This window comes from Mytilus californianus, unplaced genomic scaffold, assembly GCF_021869535.1.
Source record: "Mytilus californianus isolate M0D057914Y unplaced genomic scaffold, xbMytCali1.0.p SCAF_1, whole genome shotgun sequence".
NCBI lineage: Eukaryota > Metazoa > Mollusca > Bivalvia > Mytilida > Mytilidae > Mytilus > Mytilus californianus.
This window is the reverse complement of record NW_026262581.1, coordinates 35,754,580-35,773,778: the sequence shown is the minus strand read 5'-3', so window position 1 is coordinate 35,773,778 and position 19,199 is coordinate 35,754,580. Positions and strand designations below refer to the sequence as shown.

Sequence of the window (19,199 nt, the reverse complement as noted above, 5' to 3'; positions counted from 1 at the left end):
TACAAGTTCAAACAGTAAACATCCTGTATCACTTTTTCAGGGAGGGTATATCTTTGATAATATAATGGTCCTTGATTTAAAACAAAATAACTTCAAAACGGACAATAAGTTAAGAAGTTTCTAATAATGATACTGAAAGAGGCAGCTAAATGGATATTACAGATAATATTGTCCAGTAGCTCACATTGATTTGGTTGCTTGATATTATTCTTTGTCCACAAAGCTAATAGTGACAGTGATGATATTATATGCTTTGCTTTCCAATGGTCCTTTTGTCCTCATTTAGTAATAATTCTTTTTTCACCATTTTATTCTAGTGGTCACTATATTCCTTAATAACGTACTATAAGGTTAAAATACTGATCAATAAGTTTCTGTCTTTTTTTCCTTTTATTATTTTATGTGTTTCCAGCTTCGATAGTTTTACTTTTTAAACCTGCTGGTTGTAACATTGAATTCTTTATCTTTGTATTTCATTAATTTCTATACCCACTTCAAAATAATTCTGTTGTTTTGAGTGTGTTTTAGTTTTTACAATAGTGTAAACTTCTATTTAAAAGAAATACCTGTATCAGCTCTTCTTCATCTAAGTCTATAGATGATTGCTTTACAATTTTTAATAATTGGTTGTGTGATATAATTGGATAAGATTTCTTCAATAGTATTCTGGCCTCTTCTGCAAGCTTGTCAGAGAGTTTCTGAAATAAATTTCTCATAATCATACTACAAGCTAATACATTTAAAGACAGCTGCAAAACTAGTTTCAGACAAGCAGCTACGTATACATTAAAAGACAACTAAAAAAAACAAAATTCAAACGAGAAGCTTTATAGAGGAATGAAGGACTACTGCAAAACAAACTAATTTTTATGTCATTTGAGGAAACTGATAAAGTTGTTTAAATGCACATGACATGTGTTTCTATGACAACCTCCATCAGGTACACTTGAGACCAAACATTTTTTAGCAGTCAAATACATAAAACTTTTGACAGCATTAGAAACCAAAACCAAAGCAAATGATTTACTTCTATCATCTATAAAATTGAAAACAACACTTTATCAAATTTCATGCATCTGAAGTGCTTTTCTGGATTTACCTTCATCAAGAACACTCAAAGACAAATATTTGAAAGCAAAGGATGTATAAGAACTGAAACTGTTGAAGAGCTATAATGACCAAAACCAACCTAAAAAATAGCCAAATCCTTCTAATAGACAACACCATGACTGCTAAGTTCATCTTGAATGTAGCTGCAAGCTAGTGATCCTTGTAACTGACTGCAATAACTAAAACTACTGTGAGTTATTGTTCATTTATAATATCCCTGATCAATGTTGTTCATTAAATGTGATGAAAATTTATATATGTGCCATTTAAAAGATAAAGTTTTCTGCAAACAAGAAGAAGATTATAGATTATGGACAGATGGAAAGACAGAGGGAAACCAGTATACATCCCAATCCTTCTTTGAAAAAGGGGGTGGGGGTTATAAAAATAATTCTTTGCAATAAATAGTAAATATGAATTAAATAAATCTCAACTGGCCAAATTTATGCAACTAAAATTGCTTTCTTTCTTTTGATTAGGACATGTATGAAAAGGCTACAAAGTTTTCAATAAGATAAGGACAGCCCAAAAGGTAGAATTATTAACATATTATGTTTAAACTTTTTAGTTGTGAGGGATTCTACTATAGGAAATGAATTCCAAATAGTCATTATACAGTCTAACCATTTGATTGAGGAAAAATATCCAAAAATTTGCAGAAAGAAATATAGATCTTTCATCTAACGAATTTGAACAAAGCAATTTCACTTATAATACTATTGTTAATGTTTTAAAATTATTAACTGATTATTAATAAATATTCTAAGGATAAAAAATCACATACCACATAACTAGCTGGAACCATCTGTCCCATTACTGGCTGACCCTTCACCTTGTAACTATAAATAAACAAAACAAAATAAGTAAATTTAAGCTTTCATTCCTGGCTACTTTCCATCAACTGTCGAGTTGATCTCAGAACACCAAACTAAGGTGCTATTTTTTAAGATATTTGATATTTTCTGATAATTCATGAAATTTTCTCATCACATTAACCTATGCCCACTTTTTTCGAATAAATAAAGAATTTACCACAACATTGTGAGTACAATATTTCTCAACTTGAGACAGTTAAATGTGAGGCTTGTCAAGTGTTTTTAATTTCTAAAAATTTAACTGTGGTTGCAATATTCTTATTGAAGGAGATTCTGTTGTGGATCTGATTCTCTAATGATTTAAGATGATATGTAGACATATTTTATCTAAAATTGACTAGGAATTAGAGAAAAATGTATAACAGTCTCAAATCATCCTGTGTTCACAATTCAAACTATCTCTTTTTCTGACTCTGCATTAAACATTGGTTATTCATTCAGTCTGCTTATCATTACAAACCAAACGACATAACATATTTTGTATGCTGTTATTGTTGAGATACTGTTAATTGAGATTTATTCCATATATAGTACCATGTAAGAAGAAAGTACATTTTGGAGCTTATTTAGCCTTAAACATTGACTGAAAAAAGTATTATATTGTTATTTGTTACATTTTTAACCTGCTCAATATAGGCCTTTAGGAAAATGTAAATATTAGGTTAATTTGAATATGATGTCAATGTGGTGATTTACTCAATTTTAGCAACAACAAAGAAAAGGAAACTTTCAGAAAACTTCAGTCAGATTATCATAGACCACAAGCCTCATCCAAAACAATTTAATGAGGAATTAGCTAAACACAAAATACACTGAAAGAAGATTTTAAAGGATCATGCATGGTAGTGCTCTATATAATATTTAGCATCCTTTTATGGTTAATATGGTCCTTTATGGTATCCTCTTCTCAAAGGAATTCTATCCAAAGAGAATGAATGAACTGACATTTATTTCCAATACTTCTATGACTGAACAGGTTAAATATGATAAGTAAGACCAACCAATACATAATTACTTACTTATCAATGACATCTTTGATCTTCTCCCTCAGTTTTTCCAAGTCCACATTATCTTTTTCCAAGCTACAATCCACTGGACAAAATTCCTGTATGTCAGGAAACCCTAAATAATTCACATTTGGAAAATGATATATGCTGTTCAAAGCCTTTGGCAAGCTGTTTGTTGTGTTGTTTTCCTTTTTTATCTGAATTTAATTATTCATAAACATTATTATCATTTTTATTTTTTTTCATATGAAATAAAACTATTTAGATATCAGTTTTATAACTTGGTTAGTACAGTAATAACAAAAGTTAATAAAAAAATGTAATTTGGACCCACTTGTATCAAAAATGTACAATATGATTTCCAAGTACACAACATGTCTCTGGAATAACCCTTAGGTAAAAAGTTTGGACAGCCAGAAATTGTGTGGTTGGAGAGAGGGGCATAAAAAGAACAACAATGGACAACTTTACACTATAACATAATTCTTTGAACTGGATATTTACAGAAAGTATTATGCAACTCATTCCAATACTAAAGATGTGGATTTGATGTATTACCTGGTTTTGTTTTCAGATCATTCAGTCGGTCTATGAACTGCTTTACAACCTTTTCCCTATGTGACCTATGCACTTTATCATAATGGGTACCAACAACTATCACAGGACATCCTGGAGCTCTGGCATAGATGTTTGATAACCATGGCTTTAACAATTCAACTTCTTCTAAACCTTTGTTGATTCTTAGAACAACCTATTTTTCGATAAATAATCAACTCTCAATATGTAAAATTTTTCATCAAAGTTATCTTAAATTTGTTATTGTGTGTGTTTTTAAGGGTTTAAGAGGTTGAATAGACTTTTAGATGAATGACTTGTCTAATCTTAATTTAAATCATTTGCCTAGATGTATGAAACAAGAGTGCACTTTTACTTATGATTGAATTTATGTTGAAAGTCTTAAATACTACAAGTATCACATAATCTTAACATTGATGATCCAAAAATATGAGGTCAAGGTCAGATGATCCATGCCAGACAGACATGTACATCTTATAATCATTCCATACACCAAATTTAGTGGTCCTTTTGCTTATAATACCTGAGAAACAGACCAGCCTCATAAACTTAACATTGACCAATGAACCATGAAAATGAGGTCAATATCATACGAACCATGCAAGACAGACATGTACACATTACAATCATTTCATACACCAAATATAGTTGACCTATTGCTTATAGTACCTGATAAACTAATAAAACCATGAAAAGTTAACATGAACCAATGAACCATGAATATGAGGTCAAGGTCATATGAAACATGCCAGACAAACATGTACACCTTACAATCATTCCATACATCAAATATAATTGACTTATTGCTTATAGTATCTGCGATACTGACTTGACCACTTAAACTTAACCTTAATCACTGATCCATGAAATGAGTTTGAGGTCAGGTGAACCCTGTCTGAAAGGCATGTAGATCATGCAAGGAACCTATATACCAAATATAGTTATCCTATTACTCATATAAAAGTGAACATTTCACTGACAAAAAAACTGTAATTTTTTTTTTTCAAGCAGTCACTGAAACATGAGGTCAAGGGCAATGGCCATATGACAGACTGAAAACTTTGTAACATAAGGTATCTGCATACAAGATATGAAGCATCCGGGTCTTATACCTTCTGAAATATAAAGCTTTATATAAATAGTTTATGTCGTCACCAACGGCGGATGGTAATTCCAATGTCTGCTAATTACCAAAAAATCACATAAAAATCCATCATTGTAGAATAGCAGAATCAGTTTTACAACTTTAACATGTCATCTTTCTGTGATCATTTAAAATTATCTCCAATCAAATTACTTTCAAGACAAAATAAAAAGATAAATCTATAAACAGTTTATATAATTTAAGATATTTAATCTTACCAGATACAAAGCTTTATTCGACAAGTAACACTGATGTGTGCTATAGAATTCTTCTTGTCCAGCAAAGTCCCATGTACTCAATGTATATAAAACTTTTTTCCCTATATCTTTTCTGTATCTTTCAAATCTACAATGTGAGTTATGTATATATGTAGTCTTTTTGTGGAAAACATTTTACATCAAAAAGCAAAACAATTCATGCAAAAATGATGTAGGACATATATTGCTGCAATTGATCCCAGGTCAACCTGAGCAGTTCATTCATAAAATGGATATTGGAAACTTGTCTTTTCAAAATTACTTGATGGCTGGAGAATACTGTCATTTTTATTGACAAAGCAGTGAGGAAAATATTCTTTTTAATATGTTTAAACCCTGTTAATTATTAAAAAGGCTCCTCATCTAAGCCATCCATTTTTTCTATTAAACAATGTCTAAGGAATACTTAAAATACAAAAACTTTTTTTTGTGTTACCCAATATTTCTATCATCTAAACGCTTAAAAATTCGAAGCAATAATTGTTACACTTGAATGATATATTCAAACTGTTACCAAATCCTCTCCTAAAAGTTCTAACAGCGTCATAAGTTAGCTACTGATAGACCTGGACTTTTTCAGTGACGGATGAGTGTTTTAAATCAATCATTATTTCAATTCTAATGGTTGGTTTACCATAATATTTGTATTGATAGCTAATTGTTTAAACTATTTAACAAACTTACGCCCAGTCTTTAACAATAATTCCCACAGTTGGTGTGTTGTTAGCTGCTGGTTTAGGCATTTTCATCAGTGCACGGAGTAGTGTTGATTTACCTCTACCTCCATAACCAACTACCATTACTTTCATTCTGAAGTATGCTGCAGCCTTTAAAAAACAAGTAAAAGGCTGGAAATGCCACCTGATGCTCCAATAACTGCACATTTATTGAGAGAAAATTTCATTTTATTTTAAGGGTTCAAATAACCACTTTTCTATTTCAGTTGACTATTTTTTAATTATTTTTCTATTAGAAAATTTAATTAATTCGTGCAAACTTAGTAACTTTTCAACAAGTAAATTTCGCACAAATGTGGAAAATTGTTTGTGCATTCCTGAGGTACCAATACATAGCATTTGAAAACACTTTTGATACATTTGAAAATACTTTTGATATTTTCAGAGGTAATTTCCTATGCAAAATTAGTAGGAAAACGATTTGGAAGTTTATGGAAAAACTTGATGAGCTTATTTTGAGTGTGAATATTTTTTGCAACATTCTAAAGAAAGAAAATCTGCTTCAATCTTATGGTAACATCTGAATATCACATTTACTAACCTTTTTAAGTTTGTTATGTAGAAATGATATAAGGTCTTTTACTCTCCCATTAACTAAAGATCTGTCTAACTGTAATTCCACCCCTCTATATCTAAACTGAAATGGGAAATATAATTAAATATATCATCTTTGAATTACACAATTTATTTTTTTTGTTCTGATTGTTATTGATGACAATAAATCAAGAAGAAATGTCTGAACAGTAATCTGTTTGATAAGCAAAGTTTTGAAAGACAATTTAAAAAGATACAGGTAGTCAAGTTGATGTAACTGAAGACATCTTCCAAAATTCTGATAGTATTCAAACAAAACATTCAGAGCTTGACATACTCTGTAGGCACTTGTCTGTATTTTTGAAGACTATGTGTTGATCCCTTGATGTAATCTGCTTTTCTTTGTAGTTAGATTACTGTCTCATTGATAGAAACTAGAATATTTCCCTTTATTTACAGTACATGAAAATGAATTCAGTAAAACTAACTTTTCTGCAAACACAGCTAAAAACATATACTGGTATCAACAATCCTACAAATGAATAAATGTACAGAGGACTCTGATAGTTTCATGTTCTTTCTTTTAAAGGGTGGATATATTGATACAACATCAAAATTATCTACATGAATTGTATTGCAAAGTCTATAGTTTGATATAAGAATCTCCTGAAATAATTCTCATCAAATGATGAAATAGAAGATAAACAATGCAATCAGGGAATTGAAAATATGTGAAAATTTCTTGTAAATTCATTGTCCAGTAGTTGTGGAGGTATGGGGCAAATCAGAGCAACAGACCATCATACTAGCTATCACTAGTAGTGTTAACGATACTGAAATATGCTTACTTCCCACATCCTTGAGCATCTTCCCATTTCATCTGGTAATGTCTTCAATGATTTGTTGTAGCTGATGTCAAGGGAGGTCAGTGAGGTCAACTGTCCTATTTCCTTTGGTAACTGAAACACATAACATATATGTTTTAAGTTGGTTCACCAAATAAACAGTTACATGCAGAGGCGGATTTAGAGGGGGGCCCAGGAGGCCCCGGCCCCTCCCTTTTCTAGGAAAAATTTGGTTGATTATATAGAGAATCACTGAATCATGAATCAATTATACTCAGGCAGTCAACGGGTCCCCACTTATGAAAATTTCTGGATCCGCCACTGACATGTACAATTCTAAATTCATACTTCATCCTTCACTACATTTTTACCAGAAATTTAAAATGACCTCCTGTTACTGTTGTTTCTGCACATTAAAAGGCAAAGAAAGAAAATCCTTATGATTTATTGGTAAAAAAAATATAATAAACTGTTGACACAGAGATATGTCTCGCATTTTGTAATTTTGATAGTATAATGCAAATGTTATAATTAAAATGGCAATATTTAAACATATTAACTATGCAAATCATTCAAAGTCAATGAACCATGACTGAATGTGCAAAAGATGGTGAAATTAAGAGTAACAATTTTTCCTGGCAATGTTCATCAAATTTGTGTTTATACTGGAACATTGTTGCCACTACTTACCTCACTAAGATTATTACCATCAATGGCAAGAGTTTCCAACTTAGTCCATGATTTTCCTCCTTCTAAATTCAACTATAAGAAAATGAAAAAGAAAAGTCATACAATAAATCTGTAAATTATTTCTCATTGAGGGTCTTATTTTGATAATTAAACAGCAAGATAATCCCTAAATGCACATAGGCAGTTTTAATAAATGATACAACTATTTATCATGAATACTATTTAAAATATTTAAGTTCCATGTATCTTAATCTATCACAAAAGGCTAGATCAGCATTTTAAAAGTAAAGAAGAGAAATGGTGTATATATAGGCTTATTTCATATTACCAACTTGTGACTCCAGATTATATAATTTTCGACAAGTTACCTATGCTTTATTAAGCAAAGAAGTCTAATGATTACTGTCATAATTTGAAAGACACTATAAATGTAAAATATAGAAATTACAACTATCTAGTCTGACGTATATCAAAATAATTAGATAATTTGGCTGAATGTATGAATAGGGATGAACTGCATTTCAATTTCAATAACAAACAGATTGAAAGAGTTCAAGTGAAGTAATTACCAAAAGAGATGCTTTCTGAAGAATAAATGTGTTTTTTTTTTTCATTAAATATATAAGACAGCAATCCAGCATACCCTCAAGCTTTGGAAGTCTTGACACTTGTATATTGTTTTTTCATGAATGTAGTTTTCAATTTTGACCAACTTAATCAACGACAATGACTGAATTAGGAATTCTAAAGAAACAGTAAATTGGTAAAAATTTTCGGGGGTTATCCCATTTGAAATAGTTGTTTTAACAGGAATCCAGAAAGTTTATGTTTGTCTGTAGAATTTCATCGATCCTAAATCGATATTGTTATAAACATTTAAAGACACAGAAATAAATTTGCATGTGCCTCTTGCTGGTTGTTTAAATCAAACAAATTATGTCTATTAATAAACATTTGCAGTATCTGAACATTATCTTTGGTATACATAGACCTACCTTTGTAATTTTGTTCCTTGACAGTTTTATTTCTTGAAGGAACTGAGATCGCCATTGAGTTGGGGAAGGAAAACTGACTATGTTATTATCACTCAGATCAAGTTTCCTTAAACTGAAAAATAAAGGTAAAAGTAAAAACTGTGGTATTGACAAACTTTTTTTTCCCAATATACAAACTTTCTAGTAAAGCATAATATATATAATATATTTATCCCCGTCATCTTTCTGTGCCAGTTATATGTGGTGAATTTCGTCAGTAATTGTTGCATCTTTTTTTTAACTTAAAATCTAATGTTGGCGTCAGATATTATTGTTTTTTTTATTAAAACTACAAAAACAAGTTCCCTTATCATGAATTACAAATTTTATCCTATAAATTCACAAGAATGCACATGCTGAAGTGTCTCCCCTACTTAATTCATGTTGAAAGTCTTCAAGAAAAGGTAATACTATAAGTCTTACAGAAAATTTAAAGCTATCAATGACCCATGTAAATGAGGTCAAGGTCAGATGAACCCTGTAAGATGGACATGTACCCCTTACAATTATTTCATACACCAAATACAGTTAACCTATTGCCTATAGTATATGAGAAACAGAACCAAGAAAATTTTACCAATGAGCCTTGAAAATGAGGTCAAGGTTAACTAAACCAAGCCAGACAGACAAGTACAGCACAAATCATTCCTTACATGAAATAAAGTTAACCTATTGCTTACAGTGTCTGAGAAACAGACCTGACAAACAATCTATCTTAGATTTTTTTAGCATGACAGTTGTGACAACAGTTATAAATTTTGTATGCTTTTTCAGTTGTAGACAGCAGGTACAAAGTAAAAAATAAAGTACATTTACAACATTTTGGTGAACTTTGAAAAAGAAAGCAAACTTCAGAAATTATGTATATGTCTTAACATGCTTCTGACTAACATTCTAATATATGTCCAACATTCTTTGTATTTTTTAATTTTAAAATAATTTAAAATATGTTTTCAAAGACTTTACTTTTGTAAATCCAAAATAAACTTTGGAATGTAGAGTGGCTCCTTTTCTGTCAATTTGTTCTTCTTTAATTTCAATCTTATTAACTTTGGTAACATGGATGTAATGCCTTGTTTAGGTAGAGATTCTGAAAAAAATTAAGGCAGTTTTACTGTTTTTATAAATTGCAGTAGTAATAGAGAATAACTGTATTGTATTGAATATTTACTGATATCAAACAAGGTTTCACTGTTCCAGCATCAGTTGTTTTCAACTGTAAACTAAATTTATGATAGAAAAGATTTAAATATTATGCAGTTCTAAAGCTTAAATTGTACCTTAAAACATATTTAAAGTCAACTCTAACATTATCTGCAGTCCTGTAGATTCAACATTTTACCCTTTTACGATTCTAATATTTCCTTATCAAAACTTATATTATGATCCCCACCATACAAAACACTAATATTCAATATATGTAGATTGTCTGGAAACATAAAATCTATTAGTACTTTAGAGATTTAGAAACAGGACGAAAAGCGAGGCTACCAGAACTTTTCTCCTGTTTCGTAGCAAGTACAAATCCATTTTTTCCCCCAACAATATACATAAATGGTTTTTATCCTGCAGTTTGACCCTGGCACTTTAATTTAGTTATTTTACAGTAACTCCAAATCTTTGGGTTTTTTTTTTTATAGAAGCCGACATGGTGAAATGTGGACTGCAGAGAGGACACCAAAATGAGCTATAATCGTAAACAATAATGTTACCATTACTGTTCCCTCCAGACAAAAGCAAGATAACTGCAGACCTTATATGTACAAGTAAAAATAAATAAAACATTTATTTGCATACCTGTTATGTGTTTAATAGTTGGCTGATTGTAGAATAAATAATAATACATGTACTGTCTAATCAAAACTGACATAATTTGGATGCCTTGTTTTGATTTAAGAAACATTTTCATCAACCTGCTAAGAATTTTCATTAAATAATTTGGACTGAATAAAGTGCAGCTAATGTGGTAGGATATATTGCTCAGGAAAATTCTCCTAGAAATGACATGTAATTTTGTAGACAAATGAGTCTATTGAAATTCAATCAAATATCTGTTTATTTTTTTGTCTTATTAATTTCTAAAAACATATCTTAGCTCTATTGGTCAAATCACTAATAGCATATAAATGGGTATAATGCATCTAAAAAAAAATCAGAATGAATATTAACCACTCTCAAATGTAATACATTCTAATAAATATGTACTACTTTCCAGTATGTTCTTTTTTGACCGGGCCCGATTAGGTGGTGTTACATCTTACAAAGTCTATCCAAATTTATTTTTGCAAAGAATTCCGCTAAAGCTGGTGCTAGGGGCCATCTTAAACTTGCAGTGAGGTGAGAGTTTTTTTTGTCTCGTGTTGAAGGTCTCACTGTGACTTTGAGATGAAGAACAGCAATAAAAGTGCTGTTCCTTTGCGTATTGTGTGTCTTTTTGCTGTGCATGTACTGATTTTGTGTCATGTATGGATACCCCATATCCTTTGTTTTTCTATTATATGATTTTTTTATTGAATAAAATCTAAACCATGAATTTAGTACTGAACAACTTCATTTTAAGCATAAATACCTATTTCATTGTTTTCTAGATCTAAGATTTCTAGTTTACAACTGCCATGTAAGAAGTCCTCTGGCACAGATTTTATGTAGTTACAAGACAACTCTAGCACTTTAAGACCAGGCAACTCCAAAGGTTCCTTTGGCAAATCACGAATTTCATTACTGAAATATAAAAAAATCAATAAAACAAAATGTATAAAACAAACTTGCCTTGTGTTCTGAATATCAAAATTTATTCTCTTATATAAACTTAATAAATTTTCATATCAAAATATAATACTAGCAGTTCAAAATTGATATCTTTGACTTTTGATATTTTGGTATACTGTGGATTCATTTATTTTCGTTGATACCAATTTTCATGGATTGAGGACAAATTATATTTTTGTGACTATTTGATATCATCGTTTTGCTAAAGTTTGCATTCAAGCCTATAGAAAATTTGCACTTCATTGATCATTTAAATTCTTGGTTTACCTGTACCCACAAAATCCACGAAAATTGGTATCCCACAAATAACTAGAGGCTCCAAGGAGCCTGTGTCGCTCACCTGATATTTTTTTTACAATTGATGCATGAAATAATGCAACCGTTATACATTTGCTTTAGTTTCAGAGATATAAGTCAAAAACTGCATTTTCCCTCTAAGTTCTATTTTTAGCCATGTCTGACATGTTGGTTGGCAGGCAGGGTCATCGGACAAATTTTTGAAACTAGATACCCTAGTGATGATTGTGGCCAAGTTTGGTTAAACTTGTCTCAGTTGTTTCAGGAGAGAAGATTTTTGTAAAAGATTACAAAAATTTACAAATAATTGTTAAATTTGACTTTAAAGGGCAATAACTCCTTATGGGGTCAATTGACAATACGGGTCATGTTGACTTATTTGTAGATCTTACTTTGCTGAACATTATTGCTGTTTACAGTTTATCTCTATCTATAATAATATTCAAGATAATAACAAAAAACTGCAAAATTTCCTTAAAACTACTAATTCAGGGGCAGCAACCCAACAATGAGTTGTCTGATTCATCTGAAAATGTCAGGACAGATAGATCTTATCCTCCTGATGAACATTTCTACCCATTGTCAAATTTGCTCTAAATGCTTTATTTTCAGAGATATAAGCCAAAAACTGCATTTTACCCCTATGTACTATTTTAGCCATGTCGGCCAACTTGATTGGTGGGCAGGGTCATCAAACACATTTTTTTTAAACTAGATACCAGTTTCAGAAGAGAAGATTTTTGTAAAAGATTACAAAAATTTACAAAAAATTGTTAAAAATTTACTATAAAGGGCAATAACTCCTTAAGGGGTCAATTGACCATTTTGGTCATGTTGACTTATTTGTAGATCTTACTTTGCTGAACATTATTGCTGTTTACAGTTTATCTCTATCTATAATAATATTCAAGATAATAACCAAAAACTGCAAAATTTCCTTAAAATTACTAATTCAGGGGCAGCAACCCAACAACGGGTTGTCTGATTCATCTGAAAATTTCAGGGCAGATAGATCTTAACCTGATGAACATTTTTATCAGTCAGATTTTGGTTGGCAGGTGGGGTCATCGGACATATTTTTTAAACTAGATACCCTAGTGATGATTGTGGCCAAGTTTATTTAAATTTGGCCCAGTAGTTTCAGAGGAGAAGATTTTTGTAAAAGTTAACGGACGACATAGGACGACAAACGACGGACGCCAAGTGATGAGAAAAGCTCACTTGGCCCTTTGGGCCAGGTGAGCTCATAATGAATCCACTGTATATTTAATTTTGCATTTTCTTACTGATACCAAATAATTTAAATCATTACTCTCACCCTCAGATAAAATATCCACATTTACTATACCTCAACTAATACATGTGTACTTTCAACATAAACTTTCAAATTGAAAATAGAAAAAATCTTTCAAGAAGATAGATTTATCTAGCATTGTACATTTAGTTGACAAAATGAGAAATGGAAAGGCTAACTCACATGGAAAGAGGTTGTGAAACATCTTTGGGCAGATAGAATAGATAAAAAAGTGACAAAAATTAAGTATTACCAGTTCAAGAATAAATGTGTTAAAGCTGGCAAACGCTGACAAAACAACTTTGGTATTTCAGTAATGCTGTTACTTGACAAATCTAGGAATTTTAGATTTTCATTTCTCCACATATCATCACCCATACCAATTTCGCTGATCTGATTTAAAAATTATTTTTATAAAATTAAAAGATTTGACTTGTGTCTTGTAGTTCTAATTGTGAATGTACAGATAGAAATGTACGACTCTAATGCATTTTTAAAAAATATCATCAATTATTCTGAATATTTATACGTTTCAAGACATTAGTTTTCTATGTTGTGCTTTATTTACTGTTGTTTGTCTTTTGGTCATTTTTCATTATTTTCCATGGCATTGTAAGTTTGTTTTTGACTTATGAGTTATCCTTTGGTATCTTTCGACTCTCTTCTTCAAGCTTATAAACTCTAAAAAAAACATCTGAGAAAACAAATTTTAATCAAATGTATATTTAAAAAGTTATAATATATAATAGATACTATAACACTATTTACACTATATAAGAGATTTTCAAAATGTTTATTTCTAAAGTTGTATAATGATATATAACGCTATTGTCATTTAAGAGATTTACCACATGATTATTGTTAAAGCTATATACTATAAATTCACAAATTATTGCGTGCATTTATTATTGCGATTTTTTAAAAATGGACAAAAATGCGAGATTAATTATTGAGATTGCAGGAAAATCTGAGTACAGAGATATGTATCTGATATCAGGATGAGAGTTCTTATTATTGTGATACTCCTCCAATTGCATTATTCGCATTAATATAAAACCTAGCAATAATTTCTGAATTTACAGTATTAGTATATAAAATTGAGAATGGAAATGGGGAATGTGTCAAAGAGACAACAACCCGACCATAGAGCAGACAACAGCCGAAGGCCACCAATGGGTCTTCAATGCAGCGAGAAACTCCCGCACCCACAGGCGTCCTTCAGCTGGCCCCTAAACAAATATGTATACTAGTTCAGTGATAATGGACGTCATACTAAACTCCAAATTATACACAAGAAACTAAAATTAAAAATGATATAACACTATTACCATTTAATAGATTTCAAAAATGTAATAATAGATAACATAATTACCATATCAGAGATTTCAGTGCTTCCTTCTTATTATATTGTATTTCTCCTGTTGGTGTGGGTCTTTATACAATGCTTGATCAAGTGGTTAGAAATAATTAACATCGCAAGCATGTTCAATTGTTTCATGCAATAAATTAGCAATTTAAGGTTTTGTGATTTGTAGCTATCATGTACCTTTGTTGGCTATAGCAACATCCTTGTCCTATCTGCTTAAGGCTTTTGATAACATAAACGGTACCAATTTTGCTGCACTAGATGCACATTTGGACAATCAATGTCTCTTCAGTGATGCTTGAGGCCAAAATATTTGAAAATCCGAAGCTTATTAAAAAGATAGAGCTATAAACCAAAAAGGACAAAAAAGTATAGCCAAACCTGGACAAGGAATCAGAGATTTACATGAAGGAGATATATATATATGAGAAAAACAAATTTTCCTTCTGTTTTTTTGTGAGCTACAATACTTCTCCATTATACAGTCAAAGATGTTTTTAAAAGCTCTTCAAACATGGAGAGTTGAAATTCTTGAGGATTAAAAAGAAATAATGTAACACATTAGTAACAGAAGGAGCATCTATTTTTATCTTGTACTTAAAACAAGACATAAATTTTAGTAAAGGGTTATCAATGACTATGTACCTTGTTGTCAGAAAGATCTAAATGCTTTAATGAGTTATTTTCCAACAAAGACATGGGAATTTTTGTGATTTTGTTGGACTTTGCTTCAAACTGTTTCAAGGTTGGCAAGTTCTACAAAAAATAAATTTATTTTCATAAATCAGAAGGTCATGTATGCATGTGAAAATTCCTTGGCAACAATAAATATCAAATGGGCTTAAGGGAAGCATCAATTGCATTTTAATACCCTTGATGTCATTTATAAGTTCTGAGCAAGACATTTAATGTAAAGTTGAACAAATTCTGTAAACTTGATCTTGAAATAAAAACAAAATTTTCATATATTTCTTCCATAGCTTTAGTTACAGGCAACAATATCATAAACATGTCTCCATTCTTTATGTGGCAGTCTGATGTCAGGAGACTGTAATTCAGTGGTTTACTAATATCTTCGTCATCTGAATTCTGTTGGATAGTTGTCTCATTGGCAATCATATCACATCTCCTTATTTTTATATACATGTAGTAATCACATAAACTTTGTAAAAGTGTTTATAAAAATGAAAGTTAATGTTGTATTTTCATATTGCACATAGTTCTTTTGTTATTGCTAATTCATTTAAGTATGGGCCATGATATTTTTTTTTCATACGGAAAATTTCTTTAAATATTGACCGATCCGTTTTCAGCTTGGCATTTGGAATTTGGAATGCAATGAGTGTCAAAATGTTATCAGGTCCTTATAGTTAAACTCCTTAGTGAAATTAAATGACAAAGTGATATGTAAAAAGTCACAAACCTTAAATAACTCCTCTGGTAGTGTTTGTAGTTTGTTATAACTCATGTTTATCTTCTGCAGACATGTAAATTTGGCCCAGAATTCTTTGTCACAGTCTGCTAGATTTTGTATATCACTGATTTTATTACTAGAAACGTCCAGTAAAACAACCTCAATGTTATTATTTAGTACTACAGTTGATCTTCTAGATTCATTATCTGAAACATAATTAAAGTCAATTTATAAATTCATATTTTCACAAATTTGTAAATAAATGATGCAAATGCAGAAAAGAAAAATAAACCGCTGCACAAGGAGCTCATAATACACCCATCATATGAATATTGTAATTGTTGCAATGTAATAGCCTCAGACCCCTTTAACAATTCTGACCTATCATCTCCTTTGATCATTGAGCAATACCTTTGTTCCAACATGGGATAGAAATCTATAAAACATTATATCACTTCCAATTTTAATTCTTTTTGAATAACATAAACCTAAATTTTAAGTGTTTTTTGTTCAAAAACATCTTTTGTTTCTGTAAAAGGGTCCTGTCATTTCTAAAAACCTTTGATAAGCTTTGTTCATGTATTGTTCTTTAGAATTAAAATTATTCTTTCCTCTCTGAAAGCACTTTATGTTCGTATACCTGTTATTTCCTAACAGGTCACCGGATTTACCTGAGAAGAGAGAGTCTATGCTTGAGTATGGACTTACCTGAGAACCAAGAGAGTCTGTGCTTGAGTTTCAGATTTACCTGAGAACCAAGAGAGTCTGTGCTTAAGTTTCAGATTTACCTGAGAACCAAGAGAGTCTGTGCTTGAGTTTCAGATTTACTTGAGAATAGAGAGTCTATGCTTGAGTATGGACTTACCTGAGAACCAAGAGAGTCTGTGCTTGAGTTTCAGATTTACCTGAGAACCAAGAGAGTCTGTGCTTAAGTTTCAGATTTACCTGAGAACCAAGAGAGTCTGTGCTTGAGTTTCAGATTTACTTGAGAATAGAGAGTCTATGCTTGAGTATGGACTTACCTGAGAACCAAGAGAGTCTGTGCTTGAGTTTCAGATTTACCTGAGAACCAAGAGAGTCTATGCTTGAGTTTCAGATTTACCTGAGAATAGAGAGTCTATGCTTGAGTATGGACTTACCTGAGAACCAAGAGAGTCTGTGCTTGAGTTTCAGATTTACCTGAGAACCAAAAGAGTCTGTGCTTTGAGTTTCAGATTTACCTGAGAATAGAGAGTCTATGCTTGAGTTTCGGCTACCATCAAGACATTCATTGATTCTTCTTACAAGACTATTGTCATTCAAATCACTTTCATTTCTGACTAAAGGTTGGTAAGGCTGAAAAATAAATAACATGAGGCTTAAATTAAAATATTGTTTGTTTGCAGTTTACCGACCGACCCTTGAAAATCCCCCCGACTGTGAAAATTTTATTGCTTTAAATTTTAAGAAATTATTTTTAAAACTTCTATTGCCGAGATCCAGAAATTCAGGTCCTTTCCAAAATTGATTTCAGTCTAGGTCAATTACACATTTTAAGTTCGGTTTTTCTTGCCTTCCCGTCAAGCATTCATGTGACCGTTTAATGATAAAGCACATGGAAATTGTTTACAGGTATCCATGAAGTTATGTCCTTTACGCTGTCAACTTCTGTCAATTTTAAGACAAATAACAAACAAAAAAGTTTAATAGTAAACTGTTTATACAGATTCAGGCACATCGAATGATGTCTTTGATGATATCATTGAAGAAGATGCAGCGGATATTCACAACCGACACGATAACTCATCTTTGTCTAGTCCTATAACATATGACTTCGCATTCTTATTCAATTTTTAACGTTTTTATACTGATATTTTCATTTTTTATTTTTTTTAATGCTCGGGTGGCACATTGATAGTAAAAACAAATATCAGAAATAGTAAATAGAAATAGTAAAAAATGCCCCCGAAGTCATATGTTATAGGACTAATCTTTGTCAACTTTCTGTCTCAAATAAATCGGGTACAGAATCTTTTGAGCTCGACTTTATGGAACCAATTTCATTGGTTAAACAATTCAAAAAGCAGTTTGAAGTATGTCATATTTTCTATAAATCGTTGTGAAGAAGACAAAGATTAAATCACTCCTCCGTGAATATATGGATACCTGTAAACATGATGCCTGTACGGAGAAAGAACTCATTTAAAATGTAAATGGATAGCGGCCATGCCAAATCAATGAGAAGCAACCCAAAATACACAAAGATGTAGAGAAAATGAATGATTAGCTTGAAAAATAAATATACTCTCTCTATATTAAATCTATCTTCGATTGCAATGAGTATGCTCCTTTAGGATAAGGGGGGCTGCCCCACTCATTGCAACTATTCTCTTTCTTACAATATTAAATATACCCAAACTTTGTGGCCTGTCACTGTGTGAATTGAATTTAAAGCATGTTCTTAGGACCTATGCTGCCAATTTTTTTATGCAGTCAAAACATTTCAGTACAGACCATTTACTTTAATGGGGTGCTATGGATTTCACCACAAACTAGTAAGTTTTCTTTGGTTTTCATTTAAGTCTGGCATCAACATATCTTTCAAAATATAATCGTATTGCATATAATTAAATATTGTTAGAAATATGAAAACAGTCTTTTTCAAGTTGCCCTTTTTTCAATTGAGGAAGATTCAATGGCTGATTTTTTTTTATTAAAAATACACTCTTTAATACATTGTCTTATAAATCTTCAATATCTACATTTTTCTGATGAAAATACTCTACTCATGAAAACTTTCTAGTCAAGAAGCATATATGTCATTGAATATATTTCTTTAAAACAGTTCTAGTCATTCCTTGTCTACAAGTGTTTCAGTATTCAATAATACCATATTTTATATCATAAATTGAATTAAAGTTTCAGTTTTAGTTAAAAAGATTTTTTTTATCTGACAATGCCTGTTCATTTCATGTTGGTTTTCAGTGTTTTGTTTTAAAATAGGTTTTTTTTTTCTTAACAAGAAACTTGGTTTGTTTAACTGCTTGTTTAAACTTTTTGGCTGATAAAATAAAATATTTTTCCTACCTACCGACCCTTCAGTCTGAAGGTACAGTCGGGAAACTGCAAACAAACATATTTTTAAGGTTAGCCTGACTTTAACTTCATGATTGTTTACAATTAATGATACCAAAACAATAGATTTACCAATGTTCTTAAAGTGGCCATTATGATTTAATTTTATCAAGAGTTATGTTACATTATGTTCAAA

General features: G+C 31.0%; 1 protein-coding gene across 3 annotated transcripts in view; it reads right to left on the bottom strand.

The window, feature by feature from the left end:
• Positions 1-19,199, bottom strand: part of LOC127719950 (leucine-rich repeat serine/threonine-protein kinase 2-like) — a 92,557-nt gene that overhangs the window by 37,258 nt on the left and 36,100 nt on the right. For all 3 annotated transcript variants that reach the window (XM_052226322.1, XM_052226330.1, XM_052226339.1), the window contains 16 exons: positions 17,170-17,284; positions 15,959-16,155; positions 15,181-15,291; positions 13,423-13,562; positions 11,379-11,530; positions 9,776-9,899; positions 8,771-8,882; positions 7,776-7,847; positions 7,089-7,199; positions 6,248-6,343; positions 5,654-5,796; positions 4,931-5,057; positions 3,551-3,743; positions 3,005-3,107; positions 1,895-1,949; positions 567-698 (listed from right to left, as the gene is read on the bottom strand). In XM_052226322.1, the coding sequence (XP_052082282.1) occupies positions 567-698; positions 1,895-1,949; positions 3,005-3,107; positions 3,551-3,743; positions 4,931-5,057; positions 5,654-5,796; positions 6,248-6,343; positions 7,089-7,199; positions 7,776-7,847; positions 8,771-8,882; positions 9,776-9,899; positions 11,379-11,530; positions 13,423-13,562; positions 15,181-15,291; positions 15,959-16,155; positions 17,170-17,284 (1,983 nt within the window). The remainder of the gene's footprint in view (positions 1-566; positions 699-1,894; positions 1,950-3,004; positions 3,108-3,550; positions 3,744-4,930; positions 5,058-5,653; positions 5,797-6,247; positions 6,344-7,088; positions 7,200-7,775; positions 7,848-8,770; positions 8,883-9,775; positions 9,900-11,378; positions 11,531-13,422; positions 13,563-15,180; positions 15,292-15,958; positions 16,156-17,169; positions 17,285-19,199) is intronic.